This window comes from Equus caballus, chromosome 31, assembly GCF_041296265.1.
Source record: "Equus caballus isolate H_3958 breed thoroughbred chromosome 31, TB-T2T, whole genome shotgun sequence".
NCBI lineage: Eukaryota > Metazoa > Chordata > Mammalia > Perissodactyla > Equidae > Equus > Equus caballus.
In genome coordinates this window covers 16,257,410-16,278,983 of record NC_091714.1, presented here as the reverse complement: position 1 = coordinate 16,278,983, position 21,574 = coordinate 16,257,410, and the positions used below count along the sequence as shown (strand labels likewise).

At 41.8% G+C, this 21,574-nt stretch overlaps 1 protein-coding gene across 8 annotated transcripts in view; it reads left to right on the top strand.

Annotated features, from left to right (window-relative positions):
- The window catches only part of PLEKHG1 (pleckstrin homology and RhoGEF domain containing G1), a 222,976-nt gene that overhangs the window by 125,575 nt on the left and 75,827 nt on the right, over positions 1 to 21,574 (top strand). For 6 of the 8 annotated variants that reach the window (XM_023632922.2, XM_023632923.2, XM_023632921.2 and 3 more), the window contains one exon: positions 7,186 to 7,691. In XM_023632922.2, coding sequence (XP_023488690.2) covers positions 7,284 to 7,691 — 408 coding nt within the window. In that variant the 5' untranslated portion in view covers positions 7,186 to 7,283. Of the gene's footprint in view, positions 1 to 6,750; positions 6,979 to 7,185; positions 7,692 to 15,469; positions 15,785 to 21,574 lie in introns of those variants that run through there. The other 2 variants (XM_023632920.2, XM_070256538.1) reach the window with 2 other exon arrangements.

Sequence of the window (21,574 nt, the reverse complement as noted above, 5' to 3'; positions counted from 1 at the left end):
TGTTCCAAGGGAAGCTGGAGCATAGATTATTTTTTAATCTAAATTAAAAATAGAGTTGTCTAGCCTTTGGCAAAGTCAGTAATATATTTTTCATCATCCAAGACCTGGCATTAGTAGAAGAAAATTGCTATTTTGTGGTTACTGCTCATGCTGTGATCCCAGCCAGGAGTTGGGCACGGCACTTGTGACATCCAGTGACTTGCTGTCTGTTTCAGGGTTGGAGTCACCGCCTGAAGGTTAGATGGGGCCTGGGGAAGTCATTTAGTCTAGCGGCCTCACTTACACACAAGGAAGCCGGAGACCCAAAGATTGCAATCCAGACCTCGACAGGGCAGGGCCAGGGCAGAAATGCAAATCCTCCCACCAAAGGAGGGAGTGTTATGTCATCGCTTCATTTCTGCCTGGTCCCCTGAGCTCTTTCAGTACACATGGTTGGGCATGTATCCATTCCTTTACACACAGACACACACGCTATGGAAGCCCTTTTGGCACATTGGCACCACGGGTTTTACACAAGTAGCTTATGTTTAATGCTCCATTTCCTGATCTCTAAGCTCCTTTGCTGCCCTACTATTTTATGCGTCTATATCCACGTCCAAAGAAGGGACTAGAAATCAGAAACCACAGTCTCTTATTCACAATTCGACTTTGAGCCCGATGTTACCTAACCTCTCTGTTTATTTTTTTCCTTCTATAAAATTTTTAAAAGCAATGACACATGCGAATGAACTTGGAGGCTTGGTTCGGTTTGTTTTTTAGGATAGTTTTGTGGGGTTTTTTTTGAGAAAGATTAGCCCTGAGCTAACATCCACTGCCAATCCTCCTCTTTTTGCTGAGGAAGACTGGCCCTGAGCTCACATCCATGCCCATCTTCCTTTATTTTGTACGTGGAACGCCTGCCACAGCATGGCTTGATGAGTGGTGCTAGGTCGGTGCCCGGGATCCAAACCCGTGAACCCCCAGCCAACGAAGTAGAGAGCGCGAACTTAACCACTTGGCCAATGGGCCAGTCCCAAGGGTAATTTTGATATAGAGTTAAAGCAGTGGCATGTTATGGTAAGGCTGACCTGTTCTAATGGAGACTGTTCAGGCTATCTCTTGCTACCTAACAAATCACTCCAAAACCTAGTAGTTTTGAACAACAACGATCTTTTATAATCTCTCAAAGTTTCTGTGAGGCAGGAGTTTGGGACAGGCTCTGCTAGCTGGTTCTGCTCAGGGACTCATGAAGTTACAGGCGGACCTGACAGTGCTGGGGTCATCACAGAGGTGTCTCATTCACGCGTCTGGTGTCTTGGCTGGAAACACTCAAACAGCGGGGGCCAGGCAGCTGGGGTTCCTGGAGCATCTCTCTGCATATCCGTGTGGTTTCCCCACATGGTTTCTCCAGCGCATCAGCTTCAGGATAACCAGACTTTTTCATGTGGTGGCTCAGGGCATGTCTAGCCCCAATTATTGCAAAGTTCCTTCTGTCTTTATGCTCTGCCATACTCTAGGGCATGGGTGTCAGGTTTGTGGTTCAGGCAAAGTTCCTGCCGCATCTGGGGCCCACTTGGAAACGGGCAAGAATGTGGAGGAATGATGTCTAACGCTTGAGGAATGAACCCCCAAAGGGGCACGTATCATTTCCATTGGTGAGAACTTGACCACATGGCTGTGTCGAATGGTAGGGCGGCTGGGGAGTGCGCTCAGCTGAAACTTCACTCAACAAGAAGGGGGAGTGGATTTTGGTAGACAACCAACAGTGGGCTCTCAAAGTGATAACACAACCCCTAGTGTATCTTTTACCCCTGTCTATCATCTCCTTTATCTTCCACACTAACTCACCACAAAATAGCAGACGGTAAAAGTACAAACAGCTGCATTTGCATAAAAAGCCTTAAGGGAATTCCCTTAGGCTCCTTTTTAGCCAAACTGGCATGCCTGTGCCCTCAAAGGTAGAAATTCTGGAGTCACCACTTAGGTAAGGCAATTTATCTACTACATTAGCTGCCTGAACGATCTGACTTAACCCCTACTCAACTGCGGTAGCCATTGTACCTCTTAGTTTCCGCTGATTAGCACAGGAATCAATTAGTAAAGTTATCTGAATATTCAGTACCAGACTTCATAGCTTGCAGGAATCTTTGTTCTCCATTCAACCCCTCACCTCTTACTTGAACAAGAGCGTTTTTGCAAGACGTCTCTTCCCAGCCTAGATCTTGTTCAAATACTTGCTTTACTGACTCTTCAATGGGAACAAGATTTTTTTTTCAACTATTTATTTTGGAAAATTTTTAAGTTTACAGAAAAGTTGCCAAGATAGTCCAGAGTTACCATACGCCCTTCATCCAGCTTCCCCCAGTGTTAACATCTTGCCCAACCATAGTGCATTGGTCAAAACTAAGAAATGAACGTGGTAACAAGATTTTTTACTTCTTCGTTACCAAACAGCTGCAAATAAGTAGGAAAATCGTATTCTCAGATTGAATGCTCTGAACACGAAAGAACACGTGGGATTGTAGTCTTGGCTCTGCCATTAACACAAGGATCACATTAGTATTTTAGAAAACTGAGAGGTGAAAATTCATGTCGCAATGTAGTGGCTTGTGTCTATTAAGCTATCCACTATCCCAGAGGTGGATAGGGGACGAGGATTCTCCCCAAATACCTGGTGTTGTCTTTGAAATGGATGAATGTGTACTTCTCATAACTTTAACCCTTAAAAGTTTGGGGTGTTTTTGAATCACGAAGTCAGTTGTTTCCGACTTTTGAGGCTCTACCAACGACTGGCTCTTTATTAAGTGAGCTTTGCTGGCTGATAGAATAACTTCTTGCTTACACCTTAGTCTCCCTGTTGCTTCCCCTTTCTGAGTCGTTCACAGGCAGTGTATGTCATAAGGAACTATGTAATTTTAGATATCCTTGGTCTTGAGCACAACACATTCTCATGATTTCCGTGATAGTCTTGCGAAGGAACTCAGGTTAGGTGTTCGAAGTCTAGCATAGCAATGAGCCGAATTTGGGAATCCTGGTCATTCCTCAGCCCCTGCTGTGCACTGAGCTCTGGCTCGCCTTCTGAGCACTCCTCGGGGGTTGTGGCAGAGAGTGGTTGCTGTGGACGGTCAGCCCCCCTCCCACTTGTAAACATGGTCACAGCAAGTCTGTGCTTTACTTGCCAAGGAAAGGTCTACCTCACCCCCAAAGCAGTCTGAGAGATAAGTTAGAGCTAAGAAGTGCTGCTTCTGAGTCTGGCAGCAACATTCCGAAGGAGAGCAGTTGGAAGTTTGTAAAGCCACCAAATTAGAGCACGGAGTTAGAGCTCTTCCACCTAGCAAAACTTAGAGAGGGACCTGGCATGAAGGAAAATGTGCAAAAGCGCCTCTCCACTGGGGCCGTTTAGCATTTTTTCTTTTTGTTAAGGATGGCACAAGAAGGAATATTTTATTTTGATAGCTTGTGGGCGAACAGTACTTCTAAGAATCATTAGGACACCAAGGCCCCTCTGCATGTGCATCCACCCCCACCTCCTCCAGCTTTCCCACGGGCCACATGGACCAAGAGCCTCAAGGTTCCCAGAACCGGCTTATTTTAGGGTATTTGTGGTCAAAAGACCCACTGACATGGGCCATTAGCAGTATCTGGCAAGTTCTCACAAGTTGCTGTATTATTAGCCCTACGTTTGGAATTTGGTTAGAAAGAGAAGTTATGAGAAGGAAAGGAAAGCAAAATAGCAAATTACCCAAATGTTAACACAACCTGCCAACATCTTGCACTCTGGACAGAGGATAAAGCTTTCTGGCTCTACAGCCTTCTATCTGGGTATTTCAGTTTATCACCAGAAATCAGCTACCCCAATATCTAGGACACAGTGATTGTCTACCATCTCTATTTTTGCTAACTCCTAACAATATTGTGTATTAATGAATGGGCTAAGAAAAGGTCAAACTTCAAGTTGTATACACCTCTCCACTCACTACTATTTGAACAAAGCTTGATAAGGAAGTCAATTCAAATCTTACAGACGAATTGTCTGGAAGACTTCTAGATCAGCATTGACCAACTAAAATATAATGCAAGCCACATATATAATATGTAATTTTCTGGTAGCCACATTTAAAAAAGTAAGATGAAACTGGTGAAAATAGTTTTAAGATATTTTATTTAACCCACTGTTCCAAAATATTATTTCAATGTGCAATTAATATAAAAATTATTAATGAGGTATTTTATACTTTTCTGTTTCATACTAAGTCTTTGACATCTGGTGTGTATTTTACACTTACAGCACATCTCAGTTGGGTCTAGTTGCATTTCAAGTGCTCGATAGTCACGTGGCTACTGGCTGCGGTGTTGAACAGTACAGCTGTGGAGGGAAATATTAATCATTGGTGAGTGTTTTAGGAAGAGTAGGCCAGACAGGGTGGAAATCTCAAGTTATTTTGAGGGAGGTGAGAACAAGACTAGACAGTTTTTATGAGGTACGTTTCCTTATGTGAGAAAACTATAATTTTCTTCTAAGCAATGAATCAACATAAAAAATGTTATCCATTAGCAAATGCAGTCTCATATTATATGCCATCATATGACCTAGCTTTAAATGTTTCACTTCAGTCATTGGTAATTTGGGAAGGTATTTAATTAACCACGCTTAAACACTACAGAAACCAAAGATCTCAAATATTCTATTTTATAATATAGTGCCTGGTAGGCAGTCTGAAGAAAAGGTGTGTCCGGTGGCCTAATGCATGACCTGTATGGGAACATATGAAGCCTTCTTTGAAACAGGGCCCAGTTCATGTTGCTATTTAAGATTCACCCATGAGGGGGTCCCCTGTTGATCTGGGTTTCACACCCCACTTTTCTCTACCTTTGAAAATATAAAAGGCACTATCATTCCTGGCAGCACAACATGGATTCCTCTAAAACATTGGGCAATTTTTTGTTCCTCGTTAATCCCTCTGTCCCAGTACCGGCTGGCTAACTTGGAGTAAAAGTAAGCAAAGAAATGAGTCTCTCTGTTGTGTTCATTTTTCACCAGTCCTGATAATGAGTATTTGCCAAGAGTTATATAACTGTTAAATATAGTTCTCTAGACTAGAGAGAAGATCGATTCTTGTCTAGTCAGAAAATCAGCGCTTGTCCTGGAGACCAGTGTATCCAGATCTGGGCAGCGGGGGGGGGGGGGTGGGAGGAGGGGGGGGAGTTGATCTAGACTTTTCCAGATGCTTCGACTTTCATATAGAGTATATCCAACTTATGTTTGGCCCTAACTCATAACCTCATTGGACCCTTGGAACCTCAGAGAATCCTCATATATTTTCCAAGTTAGTTCGCAGTTCTGAAAGTGAGATCAACCTCATGGTTATAGTTATGGTGGATGCCAATGGGAAGAAAACCTCGTTGTGCCTGCTGTTACTCTGAACTGCCCAGGACTTTCTTAATGCCAGTCCTGAACGTGGCAAGCATCCTTGGCTACAAGCATACCTAAACGCCCGCCTGCTTCTTGGATTTTTGCCACATTCAAGTTGGATCAGGCCTTTTAGGGCAAGTGCATTTTAACTGCTATAACCAATCCATGTTTTATGGGCCATAAAGTTGTTATAGAGCAAGCAGAAAGAATATTGCAAAAGCTTTAAAAATGTGCAGCAAACTTATACCATGTGGTGGTGGTTATGCTGATAAATTACTCATTTCCTACAACTTACCATTCCTTCTTGTTGACTTGAGTAGGTGTCTTTATTTTATATTCATAATTTTAATATTTGCATTATAAGTTTGCACTGTTTGCCATGAATATAAACTATCTAGAAAAAGTCAGGATGTTGATTTGATGGATTCTTTATATTTTAGAAATATTGGTACCAGTTGTGTGATGATCTTTATTACAGCGTCAAATGTTCATATTCCTTTTGAAAAATGATCATTAATCTATATTCTTGTTATTGTGTTTGTCTTATTATAACCTTCCAAACATAAGTTTTACTCCTCTGTTTTTCTAACAAAACTCGTAAACATGGGTTTTGGTGGTAAGGTAACCTGCCAAAATGAGGCAAATTTCTTCATTGATCACACTCTGTTGTGAGGCATTTTATCTCTATAAACCTGGGATCTCATTACTAGGGGGAGAAATGGTGATCCCGCCTTACAAATAAAGAAGATTGGAACTTTGTGTGTTTCACGAAAATAACTGCTGAAAATTCAAATTTCACGTAGGGCCCTTTTGAACCCAGGGTTTAAGTGCTACAGATATGTGACCTTTTGACTTTACAGATACTTTCTTTCTCTGCCCTTCCCTAGACACCAACAGCCCCATTTCTTTAAAAGCGGTGCCTCTTTTTATTATTTAATTGTGTATTTACCTGTGGTGTTATCTAACTTTACATGTGGAGGGTTGTAGATAATCAGTTATTCTCTGTAACAGTGTAACTCCACATCTACCACAAGTGGAACGTCAGCTTTCAGGGAGAGACAGAGAAATATGGTGGTGAGAGGGGAAGTTTTAAAGGGGGTGTGGTTCTTAATATTTTGGTTTTCCTTGCCCAGTATTAGAAAATTGTTGTCTGTGTGACACTTTTCTTTAATGCTGTATGCAAGTAAAAAGTAAAATGGTCAACATCCACTAAATCAAGTAGTGGTGGTTCCAGGAGGGTGGCTAAAATTGAGTGGAATTATAGTGGAATACTTAAAATGTAGAACGGTGTTTCTGGAAAATCCGTAAGACTCACAGAGGATGAGTTTTAAGCACATAGGAATCACTTGTGGTGCTTGTTAAACCTATAGATTCCTTGTGCCCTGACCGCTGAGCCTTTAATCTAGTAAATCAGGATTAATCTGCAGCCAGTACTCATTCCAGGTGGTCACACTTTGAGGCAATGGATGCAGTGCTTTTGAAACCTTCATGTGCATGCAGGTGGCGTGGACATCTTGTTAAAATGCAGACAAGTTCACTTGGTCCGGGGCCGTGCCTGAGACTCTGCATTTCTAACAAGCTCCCAGGTGATGCTTTAGAAACTCTGGCTTCACAGCCCACCCTCCCATGGGGACCTTTGTGTTTCCTTCTACAAGTAACTCGCTACCTTTCTGGTTTAACTTGGACATTGGGGTTGGGTTTTAACCTCCTTTAAACCTTCTCCTTAAATAGAATTTTTAAATACTTGCTTATTTTTCTCATCTTCTCCTTTTGCTTGTTTTCCATGGACGTAGATGCGCACCAGTTGCGTCTTGAAGCGCCAGCAGCTGTAACAGAAGTTCCAGACCCCAGGACCACAGCCAGCCCTTCCAGCTCCCAAGACCTGAAGGCCATGGAGCTCTCTGACAGCGACCGGCCCGTCAGCTTCGGCTCCACGTCGTCCTCGGCCTCTTCCCGGGACAGCCATGGTTCCTTCGGCAGCAGAATGACCTTAGTTTCCAACAGCCACTTGGGCTTGTTTCCCCAGGATAAGGAAGCGGGGGCCATAAAGCTGGAGCTGATTCCAGCCAGGCCGTTCTCCAGCAGCGAGCTGCCAACGGATGGCCCAGCCGCGCCTCAGAACCTGCACCAGGGCAGTGAAAGGCAGCCCCGGGTCCAGCGGAGAGGGGAGCCCAGCGGGGCCACGAGAACGGGTGCAGAGTCTGCCACCAGCCCCAAGCTCCTCTACGTGGATCGAGTTGTTCAGGAAATTCTGGAGACCGAAAGGACTTACGTGCAAGATTTAAAAAGCATCGTAGAGGTAAGGCCCACTTTTTTGTTTTAAGTTTGCCGTGCAGGATAAATAGGCCTGCAAAATACAGAGCAAAGCCAGGTGTAAGGAATACATTGTGAATGTTTAAACAGATCATAACGTAAGGCAAACCCTAGGGGCGTACTCACTGCGTTAAAATCCTCTTAATATTTGCATTAGCGAATTATGTGTTAGAGGCAAGAATGATGATACCAATGCGGACACCAGTATGTTGTGTTAATAAATCCTGCGCCGAAGATCTCAGGGTTCTCGCAGATGATGGAGCCGGACCTCAAGGCTCCTGACTTGCAGGTGTCAGGTGTGTCTTCACTGTCATCACAGTTGTCTTCTGGTGTCTGGGAGCTTCTAAAACGACTCACAGCTGTGTCCCACCTCCAGAGACTGGGATCTCGAGGGCCTGTGGGGTGGCCTGGGTGGTGGGGTTCTGGGAGATCTCCGGGTGATTCTACTGTGCAGACAAGGTTGGGAACCGCTGTTCGATGCTGTTCTCTGTCTTGGTGTTTTGGGGAAGGTGGGGAAGGGTAGAGAAAAACTATGGGCTCTATCTGGTTTGGGGCATTTACTTCCTGTTCACTTTTATAGTAAACAAGTTTTCATAAATTATTGGACTCCATGCAAATTGAGCTCGGCTTATGTGCCAGATCGCATACTCTGGAAATCCGATTATTGATTTGACTTTGATTTATAGATGAGTTTTTACAGATAAAGAATTACCAAAGCAACTCAGCTGTTAACTCATTCTCAATGTTAAAAATATTAATATTTCAAAGTCAAATTGATATGTTATGAAGCTACACTTCCCTGTAATACACCAAATTTTTTCATTGGTTAGTGCCAACTTCCTGTTTTAGACTCTTAATCTAAAATATATTTCAGAGTATAGCAGAATATTTGCCAATGAGCATGTTCTCCACCAAATACATATATTCTTATAGCTTTAGAAAAAATATTCTAAGGCACAATTGTGTTGAGTTCCACAAATGATGGAACCAGACATTGTCTCCTAAAAATAGTTATGACATAAGTTCCCAGTAAAAATAGAAATCAATTGATGCTCAACCGAAACAATATGTGAGACCAAATGTAGAGTAAACCCGGCCAACTGGTTTTTTAATTTCAACAGTGATGTCATTTGTACTTGAGAAGAAATACCTGTGAAACCGCCAAAAATTTTGCAACCTCAGGAAATTAATGGTTGTCAAAGCTGTCTTTGGTCTATCCTTTTTTTTTTTTCCTTGGAAACTTCAAAACTCGCCATACTGAGAGAGAAACCTTTAGTTACTGAACTGGGATCCCATGATCACTCTTGTTTTTTCTGAGGCTGGTTGATAAACCTTGGGTAGGAAGAAATAAGGTAAAAGATGAATGAAAGAAAACAGATCAAAACAGAATATTTTTTGTTTAAGAAAATTTCGGTGGAAGTTCTATTTCAGGCTATGCGAACACTCTTGCATTTTTTTCTCTCCCCAGGAATTAACCATGTTTTACAGTAGGGGTTGGTGGACTTTTTCTATAAAAGGCTAGAGAGTAACCATTTTATGCTTTCTGGGCCCTGAGATCTCAGTCACAATTGCTCAGCTCTGTTGTGGTAACTCAAAACCAGCTGTAGACAGGGGCCGGCTCAGTGGCGCAGCAGTTAAGTGCGCATGTTCCACTTTGGCAGCCCGGAGCTTGCCGGTTCGGATCCCGGGTGTGGACATGGCACCGTCTGACAAGCCATGCTGTGGTAGGCGTCCCACATATAAAGTAGAGGAAAATGGGCACGAATGTTAGCTCAGGGCCAGGCTTCCCCAGCAAAAAGAGGAGGATTGGCAGCAGTTAGTGCAGAGCTAATCCTCCTCCTAGAAAAAAAAAAAAAACAGCCATTGACACTATGTCAATGAATGGGCGTAGAAGTTCAAGTAAAATGGGGTAAGGTTTGACCCAAGGGCCATAGTTGGCTGACCTCTATAGTAGACTATAAATTTGTGCCTATGTTTCATCAACTGTAAAATGGGACTAATAAATAGTATGTGCCTCGTTGGGTTATGATTATGACAATTAGACTAGATATTATTTGAAAAGCTTACACAATAGTGCCTGCCGTATGATAAGCAATTAAGGGAAACTGTCATCCTCACTAGCCTCCTCCCATGATGGTTGAGAGTGATCACCGTTTATGTCCAGGCATACCTCAGGGATATGGTGGGTTCGGTTGCAGACCACCACAATAAAGCGAAGATCACGATAAAGTGAGTCACGCGAATATTTTGGTTTCCCAGTGCATATAAAAGTTATGTTTACACTATACCATAGTGTGTTAAGTGTGCAATAGCATTATATCTAAAAAAACCAATGTATGCACCTTAATTAAAAAATACCTTACCGCTAGAAAATACTAACCATCATCTGAGCCTTTAGCCAGCCGTAATCTTTTTGCTGGTGGAGAGTCTCGTAAAAAACACAATTGTCTGCGAAGCACAATAAAACGAGGCATGCCAATATACTAGCATTTATAGGCTATGTTTTACCTTAATTCTTGCACAAAAATAGTCAGGTCAGTCAATTCACTGCAGCAGAAATTTAATTAGGAAAAAAATTTAGACAGGTGATTCCAACATTATTTTGAATGCATTTGGGTTATTTCTGATGAATCCACTGAAGATCTGAGGTGGCACACGATCAGGGAGAGGAAGGTGGAGGGTGTTGGGAGAGAGGGTAATTGGGGAGAAGAGTCCACACACGGAGGGAGGTACCAAGGTAGGAAGAAGCAGATGCTGCTTTGTTCCAGAAGTCACCCGAATGCTTTGAGTTCTTTACCCTCTCTCCACCTGGGAGAATTCAGAACCTCTTCACATCAGGGGCTAGTTGGTGAGAGCCTCTCCACATACTTGTGCTGTGTGACCCTCTGTTTGTCAAGATTGCAGAATGGCTAGACCTGTTTTGTCTAGTTCTTTCCTTTATGAAGAGTAAGCACTTATTTTCCAGCTTGTGGCAACTGCCCAATAAAGACTGTTGTAATGGGTATTCTTTGAAAATACAAAATATCAATTCTTTAAAATGTTTCCCTTGATCCATGTCAACCTGTTTTTATCATTCTGTGGTTAACAACCTCCTGTGACAAGCTCTGACCACACCTAAAAGGCAGAGCTAGTTGGCCCTTTCTAGCAAGGATTTTTGCTTTTCCTTTTTTTTTTTTTTTTTTGAGGAAGATTAGCCCTGAGCTAACTACTGCCAGTCCTCCTCTTTGTGCTGAGGAAGCCTGGCCCTGAGCTAACATCCGTGCCCATCTTCCTCTACTTTATTTGTGAAGCAAGGATTATTTCTTAAAAAAAAAAAAAAAAAAAAAAGTCTAATTGTTTGTAGAGATAACTAGTAAGTTAGTTTTCATTTACACAGTAGCACAACTTCAGACTTTGTGTGCTCTGCTTTATTAAATCTCATCTGATATCCTTCCATAGTCATTCTCGGTTGAAGTAATTTCCCCCGTAAGTGGTACATTTTATCTGTATTCTGTATGATACAGAGTCCTCACAGACTAGATTTAGATTTTGTTTTAGGATTTATCAGCAAAGATTTTTGTGAAAGATCATTGATGTACACTAGTATCAAAGATGTTAACACAATGTGCTGTGACATCTTCAATATAGTCCCAAATACCATTAGAGTAGCTTCTTTCTTTTTTTTTTTTTTTTCTGCTTTTTCTCCCCAAATCCCCCCAGCACATAGTTGTATATTTTTGTTGTGGGTCCTTCTGGTTGTTCTATGTGGGATGCCGCCTCAGCATGGCTTGATCCAGACCAGCGAAACCCTGGGCCGCTGAAGCAGAACTCGCAAATTTAACCGCTCAGCCACGGGGCCGGCCCCAGTAGCTTATTTCTGAGAAGATGTCCTTCTGACCTCATTTGGGCAATAGGATTTCCCAGGTGTTGCTTATACACACAAAGAAGGTTGTATGCCTTTTTTTCTCCATGTATAGAGACACTGTATTAAAATAATCCCAAGTATAAGGTAATTTTCCTTTCCCATGCCATTTAGGGACCCAGAAATTAATTCCTAATGCTTTCTGAAAATTTACCTAAAAAATGTTGTTCTTATTCCTCTTGCTCTTCATTCCTTTAATTCCTCCAGACTCTTCTCTCTGGGTCCCCTGTCTCCCCCCACCGCCCCCCCCCCCCCCGCCTCCTCCATCCTCTGCTCCTTTGCCCAACATCCTAGTCATTTTCTTTTGGACGCTTGACATTTGAGAGAGAGAAGAGGTCTTCCCCATCACCCCTCACTCAAAGGAACAATGGAGCTGTTATCTTCATTTCTATATATGGCTCCTAGTAGCATTCAGAGATAAAATGAGATAATGAACATGAAAGCAAGTTTCAAAAGCTAGAAGTGAAATAGCCAATGATATAATTTGTGGGGGGAGAGAGAAATCCATAGTTGGAAAGTAGAAAATAAGGGTCTCTTTCATGTTTAATGGGACCCTAGATTGACTGAGCAGGGACTCTCATGAGTAGAGTGGGTGTCTTTAATCTTTCTAAATGATCTATAAAAGAGCCTTTGAGAACCCCATAAGATTTGGCCCCGGATATAGTTCATGGCCTGTTTCAACCTTTTAGGAAAGTTTTTAAATAGTTCATAATGTTATATAATGCTGTGTAATTAGAAGTTACATCCTTACTACAAAATGGCATCTTTGAACTATAAGAGATGCTAAATTAAATCATTTAGGGGATGTCGAGGATATTGTAGTTAGTGGAAAAAAATGGGGAAAATATTAAGCGTAACATCACTTCATTTTTTTCTATCATATTCTAGAGAGCCTAACATCCTTTTCAAGCAGCGTTATCTATACAGTGTGTTAAAAAGCTAAGGAGTGAGTATTAAAGCTTTAATGTTTAAACTTTAAAGACCCAGGGCCCTAAGCATAGCTTTGTTAAAAGCATTCAGTGTTATTAAAAAGCTATAGCTAAGAAAAGATTAGAATGGTGATCTCCCAGTCCCCAGCTCTTGTGTTTATTAGTCTATGTGGACTCAGTTTATTGCCTGGTAGTGTAGACGCTGTCATTGTAGGTGGAAGAGAGAAGGATACTTTTCACACACTTGGTGACATGAAACACGTTCAAAGCTATTCTGCCCGTTGCCGTAGCTTAGAGAAGAGGCTGCTCTTAGTACCCAAGGTATCAAATTAGTTGGAAAGAGAACCGTCTTTCACTTGGGAATCAAGCCTTCTTCCAAATTGGTGGAGAGTGAAAGAAGAAAATCCCGTGACCAGCCTGCAGAGCTGGGTGGTGACTTGACCATTTACTCTGCCGAGAGATTTAGCTCTTAGGCTTGTAAGGCAACCAAGACTTGGATAAAATGGAACTCGAGTTGGCTTTGGTCCTGGGCCACCCCTCCCTCAAGGACAACCTTGTCAAGGTTGGAGGTGGTTTCTGTTGAAGCCTGGCTTCCTGTTCATTCTGTTGGAGAGACCAGATTATGTGGTGTGGAAAGGACGGTGGGTGAATCCACAACTCTGCCCTTAGCCATAAAGGACTGATTCTGCTTGGGCATTCCCTGGACCAGTCAAAGCTGCTTAGGACACTTGACAAGAGGAGAAAGGTTCTGACCCAAGGGAGAAGGCTGGTGAGAAGAGGTGAATTCTCATAGACTTTATTATCTTATTTGCACATGCCCTCACTCAGTACTTTTCCCTCCAGTTTAAATAACATTTATTAGACTGACACTTTTTATAAGGTCCATCTAGACTACAGTTTTTTGAATACTGAGGGAAGTGTGTTCGATGCTAGAGTGTACAACTTGGCAGGGGCTGTGGTTAATGAAGGCTTGTTACGTGGGTGGATTTCGTAAAGGACTTACTCTGTAGTACTTGGCACAATTTAATGTACTTTTTCTTTCACGTGGCATTCAAGCACTTTTGTTTGAATGTGTTTATTTCTTTTTCCCTCCGAGGGCTTTTATCAGAAAGGGTGAATGAGATCTTTCTTAAAACGATTTAGGATCTATGATAATTTAGAAGCAAGCCTGGTAGTTTTCTGCTCCTGGAGAAGTTATTCCTCAAATAGCAAATCTAATCACTGTACATAATCCCCGCAAATCCCACTTTGACTATTCATTTCCATGTCTCGTTATGATTATGCCCCTTTCTTCCCTATCTACCTCTATCTGCTTCTCTCTCTCTCGCCACCTCAACATCAACAAAAACTTAGAAGGTAGGAACATGGTGATTTTGCATCTTCATCTCTTCTACTCGTTGCAGTCTGATGTGGGAGGTGGGGCAGAAAAACGGTCTTTTTCTTCTTTCCATTCCTAATGCGTTTGCCCATTTTGAATACGCTGTTAATACCTACTGACTGATTACTAATGAGCAACAAGAATAGTTCCAGGTGAGCAGCATTTAGTAAAAGCAAAGTGAGATGAGGTTTGCAGAGTTGCTGTGGAAAAGTAGCTGTTGCTTGTTCAGAAGAATTCGCATGTCTTTAATGAGTAATGCCAGTTTAGGTTATTTGCTCCAAATCTTTATGGCCAGATCTTGAGTCAAAACTTAGGAAAATTATTAAAATACCTATATTGGTCAGATTCTCCTGGGAGCATGGTAGACAATGAGTTTTACCAATGTGACACCTTAAGCTTTGTGACCATTCTCTTCACCTCAGTGGATCCTGACAGCTGTAAACATGCTATGTAGCTTCAACTTCTCAATTTTCTAGAAATTTGCTTTGACAACAAAAACACTAAAAAGTAATAACATTAACAACAACTAATATTTGAGTACTTACCATCTATCAGGCTTTGGGTTAAACACTTATATCCTCACTCCGAACCCTACTGTGTGGTACTATCATCATTTTCCTATTTTAGCACGAGAATATTGAACGTGCACAGGGTAGACTAACTTGTCTGAGGTCACATAGGTCGTTAGCGGTAGAGCAGGATCTGGAACCCAGGTTTCGCTCCAAAGCCCACCCCTTCTACCACTACACTGTTATGGCCAGTCTGCTCTGAGTCCATATAGTAGGATAGGCTAAGCCACAGTAAGAAATACACACCCAAATTTGGGGCCTATCACAACAGAAGTTTCTTTCTTTCTTTCTCCTGTGACAGTCCTGTGGGAATATTCAGGTTAGTGGCAGTGGTGCTCCTCCACACAGTCATTCAGAGACCCACGCCGATGAGGCTCTGCCGTCTTCAGCACGTGGCTTCCGAGACTTCTGTGGTCTGCACCATCTCGGGCAGCTGGAAGGGCGAGAAGACCTGGAGGCATGCATGGGGGTGCTGTTTCTGAGACAGGCATGGAATTAGCTCACACTTCTCCTGTCATTCCGTGGGTGGCCTCTCATTCCATCTTGTCAGGTGGCCGCACCGAACTATAAGGAAGGCTGGGAGATGTAATCTATCTGTGTGCCCAAAGAAGGTGGGAAATGTTTTTATGAACAACTGACAGTGTCCACTATGCATTATATATAATGGAAACACTCACTGTAAAACCTACACCACGTATCCCCAGCACATCACCAAAAATCAAAAGACATAAGAAAGCAAGAAAGATTTTGATGATGCTTACTGCTGAGATTATAATTACTGTCTCTACTGAATAACCCTGTAGAATGTTTCCGATGGAATTATTCATTTAGGGCTTGGAGCAGATTCAGACCAATGTATCTGCTCTCCTCTCTTACATGTCTCCATCACTCCCACTTTCCTCTACCCTTTCTCCCATCATTGCTAAGTACCTCTCCCTTTTGTTTCTCTACTCATTCCATCCATAGAACTTCCCAATAGAGCTCTTTGGAATTATGGAACACCACAGGTAGTATTTCAGTTTAAGAAGAGTGCTGCTGGGGCTAGCACAGTTCTAAAGCACAGATGGTGCTCATCTTGCTGGTGTTCTGGAAACCTTGCGAGTAGAAGGGAGCCATTGAGGGTAATGGACTAAAGCCAGCAAACTTCATAGAACAGCGCTTGGAAGCTGCAAGTTTACTGTCACATGGATGGAGTTTACAAGAAAATTGAAGACCCTCCTTTTGACTGTCGTGCCTTTCTCTTAAATTCATTTCTGAAGCCATTCTAAGAAGCCAAAATGAGAATTTGGACATGATGAAAAAGTAAGCAACGAAAAGCTAAATTGTTAAAATTGTTTTAATACAGTCTTAAGTCTTACGCTCTCCGTATCAACTGACATCATTATGGATGCTTTTCTATAAGAAGTTGAAGTCAACTTGCATCTTTTCAGAGGTGAACTTGTAGAAAGTAAATTTGCCATCGATAGATAGTAGTCTCCTTATATTGTAAATCTTCACCTGGGGTCCAGTTTTCAAATTACCAAGAACGTTACAGCAATAGCATAATGATCATCAATTTGTATAATAATTATGGGTGCAATGATGTTCCTCAGTGTCTCCCCAAGAAATACTAAATCTCACGTAATGGGAAGGTCACCCTGAGTTCCTGACAATTCTGACTTGGGATTCACTTCTTGAAACTTGGGGCTGGAACAAACAGTTGGGGTCCATCTAAGGATGTCCGGGGTATTGGAGGCCCTGAGTCAGGCTTTGTAGGACATTCTTACTGGGTTGCAAAAATTCATGATCTGAGAATAGTTTATAGGTAGTGTTTGTTTTTAATGCCTCTATCAAATGTCTGAGACCAGAGAGAGAGAGAGCACAGATGATAGTCTCTAAGTGCCTACATATGTGTTTCTAAGTGCCTACAATTGGTTCCGCTATAATACGACATGATGTGTGCTCCTAAAAATCACTCAGAGTCCAAAATAACTGAAAAATAGGGCTGCTAGGAAAAATTGGTTCTGCCACAACACTCAAAAACATTATCAGTGACACACCAAAAAAGACAGGACTCTAACAAAAATGGAGACACAGTTTTATACATGTTAAATGGTTAAGAAATGCATAACTACTATAGTAAGTATAACACTTCACCGTGGAAAACCTTGAACTTGCTTGTGGAAGCCACCTGGTTCCTGCACCTGCCACCCTCTGTGTAAGAGGAAGAGAGAACAAAAGGGAGCGAGTGAAAAAGAGGGAGAAAAAAGAAGAAGAGGAAAAAGAACTGGGGAGAGAGAGGGAAAAACATAAGATAGGCTGAGAGGAAAGACAAAAATTAGAGAGGGGCCATGTGCAGGGTTGAGTTCATGAGTTGTTACTAAGTAGGGTTACCCGACGTCCATGCAGAGTTGTTACACCTGACGTGGATGGGTGTGGCTCATAAGGCACGCAGGAGGGCGGAGGTGCTGGTAGGTGTTTGAGGGCTGTGTGTGTGTGTGTGTGTGTGTGTGTGTGTGTGTGTGTGTTTGTATTCCTAGTCTGCTCTCTGGAACTCAGTGTAGTTTTCTGCATTCATCTAGTGTTTCCGATGGATGAAATCCTAAGCAAAAGCGAAATTTGAATTAAGTTCACATTGTCCCCTAATATATTAATCATGGGAACAAATTCACGTTTTCAAAGCAGACGTTATTGAAGAACTGACTGACTTATTCTTTGGGGTATTATGACTTGTTACAAATAGGTCTCACCACTCCGCCCTGCCCTTTGCTCAGACTGGAAGATTGAAGAATATTGTACCCATTGGTGTCTTCCATTTACGTTAAATAAGACTAAGAAAGACTATGACAAATATCCTTAATGCGTTTTTTTCTCTCCACCTCATAAGGGAAAAAGTGGTATGAAAGAATTTCAAGCTCTCTTAGCAGTTTGAGAGTTTTTCATATTTCTGAAAACAAATGTTTTTACCTTAACCTGGGATCAACAAATATGATTACTTGTACATACAAATAGTTGGAAATTTTTCTTTTACTGAAAGGATTTGCACAATTTGGTCAAATATTCTTGCACAAATGATAGCATTTGCTGTCTGTGAAACTTATTATACCAAGCAGATTGAAAGGGTAAATATTAGTGTGTTTCTGATGTTAAAATTAGAATATTTTCACCTGCACTTGGAGATTCAGAGTTAGACAATGTTTTAAAGGAAAGGATAGACTTAGGACATAATTAGGGGGAAAAAGGAAACAGAAACTGTACTTTTCACAGACATAAGTGAGTACATTCATTTCTTTTGCACAATCAAGCCCTTGCAAAAATACCTACAAGTGACAAGTCCCTTTCATTCTATTATGCTTTTCTTTTAAGGCAACATTTTGATTTTTAATGAAAAGGCATTTCAAAAACTTCAGTTAACTCCGGGGATTGAGTAGCTATTATTACTGGTCTGCTAGGGAAGTGCTAATATATTTCAAAGACTGCCTGTGGGCAAAATTCTATTGAAGATTTGCTAAAACAGGTCCTGTTCAGTTGGGTTGAAATCATGCTGGCTTTTGGGTGTGTGCCATCTTGAATATTCAATTATACTGAGTGGGTAGAAAATTATACAATTCAAGAAATTATGTTCTAAACAAACCAGTCTTCACTTGGGAGACGTTTCCCAAGGCAGAAGTTTCTTCCAAGGAGAAGATGGTGCTTGTACGTTCCGAAACTAGTCACAGAGAAGAATTTACCCAGGTCGTGTGCTAAGTGTAACACAAGTGTGTGTGTGGGAGCCACCCCTGCTCTGGAACACCTAGAAAAGGAAGAGGCAGCTTGGGCCATTGCACGACTTGTCAGCCTACATCATTTAGTACTTAAGTGTTTTCTGATCATTTATGTTTTCGATTTCTCCTCTCCCCACGAGGACTACTTTGCTGCTGAAGGGGGATAGCATTGTTCAGTATAGCAGCTTGCATGGAATTTTTTAAATCTCTTTTTTACATTGTGGTGAAATATACATGACATCATTTCAACCATTTTAAGCATACGATTCAATGGCATGGAGTCCATTTATCTTGTTGCACAACCATCACCACCATCCATCTCCAGACCTTTACTCTCACTGCGAGCTGAAACTGTGCCCCTTCGACAATAACTCTTCATCCCTCCTCTTCCCTCAGCCAATCTTCTTTCTTTTTTATTTTTTAAAATGGTGGTAGAATACGCGTAACATAAAATTTACCATCTTAACCATTTTTAAGTGTGTAGTTCAGCAGCGTTAACTACATTCATGATGTTGTTCAACCAGTCTCCAGAATTCTTTTCATCTTGCAAAACCGAAACTCTGTACCTATTAAACAGTAACTGCCCACTCCCCCCTCCCTTCAGCTCCTGGTAACCACCATTCTACTTTCTGTTTCTACGGATTTGACCACTTCAGATACCTCATATAAGTGGAATCATACAGTCTTTGTCCTTTTGTGACTGGCTTATTTCATTCAGCACAATGTCTTCAAGGTTCATCCATGCTGTAGCATGTGTCAGAATTTTCTTCCTTTTTAGGGTTGCATAATATTCCATTGTGTGTATACATACCACATTTTGTTTATCCTTTCGTCCATGGATGAACACTTAGATTGCTTCTGATTGCACAGAATTTTTGATTAAGTAGAGTCACACCAAATGTTAGAACTGGAAAATAACTTGATGAGGTCTGACTGTAAGTTCTGAAAGCGTGAGGTGTGTTGGTAAGTTTTCTATCCCTAGCAATCAGCGCTGTATCTAACGCTTCCTAGGCCATCAGTGATTATTTGCTGAATGGATTATCTAGTCCTGCCTGGTCATTTTTATAGGTGAGGAAAATGGAGAGCTAAAGAACCAAGTGATTTCTCCAACTGGATGCAAATCCTACCTCTGTCACTTACTACCTTTGATCTTGAACTTAACTCCTGCAACCTGCAATTTCTTCATCTTAAAATGAGAGAGAGATCGTGTACTTCATATGAGGCTGTGAGGATTAAAGAAAGTGATGTCTGTAGAGGGATTAGCACAGCCTGGCACAGCACAGGCCTTCGACGGCTGATTGAAGACCAGACCCTGCAGCTAAGCATTGGCAGGTGTAACTAGCCAGGTCCTGTTTCCCAGCCATTTCATTTAGAAACAACTGGAAAACTAAGCATGGATTGAGTGCCCCTTACATACCAATTGAGGAGGGTTCTCGTACATATTTGTTAGTGGAATTTTCTGGAAACATTTTTATTGCCTGGTTACCTACATCTCAGCCATTGGCAAGGATAAAATTGACGTGGACGTGTGTGAGGGAGGAGCTTGTCACTTCTACGTCTAGCTACCCCATAGTTGAGACAAAACCAGAGCAGTGATACAGAGGGGAAGTGGCAACAGTTGGGGTCACTTCCTAGCAACTTCTTGGGACAAGCCTAAAGCAACCCATGAAATTGTCCTTTTTTCCTCCAGCGCAGATATAGGCAGCCTTTGAGGATGAGAGACTGTCTCCTGCCAGACCAGAGAGTCTGTCTGCACTGGTCCATGTGATCACTGACAGGCCAATGGATCCTCTGGGACCCTATCTTGCCAAATCCTGTTCTGAAGTAGGAGCTGGCTCTGAAGTTCCAGGTCCTATTTGAAAAGGACTAAGGAAAAGAGAAGTACTGATAAAATGCGTAAATTTACTTAATATTCAAAATTATCTAGAATGTTCAAAAACTACTTATGGTAAGAAAATCCACTAGGAGAAAGTCCCTACTTAAAAAATAGGAAAAAGTAAACCATCAGAAAGATCTCTTATGAGAAACATGCAATTAACTGGTCATCAGCTGGACTTTTACCAAGGAGAATAGGCCCTCGTAAACAGGTTCAAAGGGGCTATTATTTGAGTAATTAAAAGCTATCACCTAAGAAATCTGGTGAGGAGAGGCAGCTAAAAGTAAGGATTTTTCTAAAGCAGCGGCTGCTCTTCTCACCTGGGGAGCTCTTATAACTCCTGCTCCCTAAGCTGCACCCTGGGCTAATGAAATCCTCCGAAGGCCTGCGGGTGGCATCGGTCTTTCACAAAGCTCTCCAGATTGCAATAGGCAATCAACGTTGGGGTCCACTGTCCTAAAGGGAATTTTTTTCGTTACAACGCAAACAGCAGACACTTAAAGGCAGCACAAACGAACGCCCCCATCCCCTGTGAAATAGAACAAAATGATGAAAACGAACATCTGCAAGAACTGAATCCAAATCCTGACTCGGCCGTTTCCTGTGTGATCTTGGAAAAATTACTAAACTTCTCTAAGGTTTGGTTTTCTCACCTGTAAAATGGGGATACAGCCATGTGCCGCATAAAGACGTTTCGGTCAACGAGGGACCATGTATACGACAGTGGTCCCAAAAGATCAGTACCATATAGCCTGGGTGTGTAGGAGGCTGTACCGTCTAGGTTTGTGTAAGTGCACGCTGTGATGTTCACACAGCGACAAAATCACCTAATGATGCCTTTCTCAGAACGTATCCCCGCCGTAAAGTGATGCTTGACTATAAGAGTGTTGTAAAAATTATATGACTATCCATGCAAAATGCTTAATACAGAACGAGGCATATAGTAAGCACTCAAATGAGAGATGATTATTATTATATGATTATTAATATAATTGGTGTTATTTGGAAAAGCCAATAATTTCTGGTAGGTAGTAAAGTATCATAATGTGTTTGCTAATCTATGTTAAGGTATTATTTCAGAAAATTATTCTAACTTTGTAATTTAAAAAGCATATATTCTATCTTGTTGCGATTTTTAGTTTACCCGGCATATCTACATGTAGTTGGAATTCATTTCCAATATCATCAAGGGCTGCAATGGTGGAATGAAATTATTTCCAGAATTTTGATTTGAGCTGAGTCAATCTGAGATGGACTCAACGTACAGAGCACTGGTCTGGGCTCTGGTCCATTGCCAACGGTTAGCTGTGTGCCTGTGAACAACCAGCCAGGCTGATCTCAGCTTCATCCCCTTTAAGTGAGTCTAATTCGAAAAGTCAAAATCTAAAGATGACTGGAGATTGCGTCTCCTCCAGCCTCAGCTCTCAAGAATGTAACCAGAAAATCAGCGACTCCTTTGAGCGGCCAAAATAG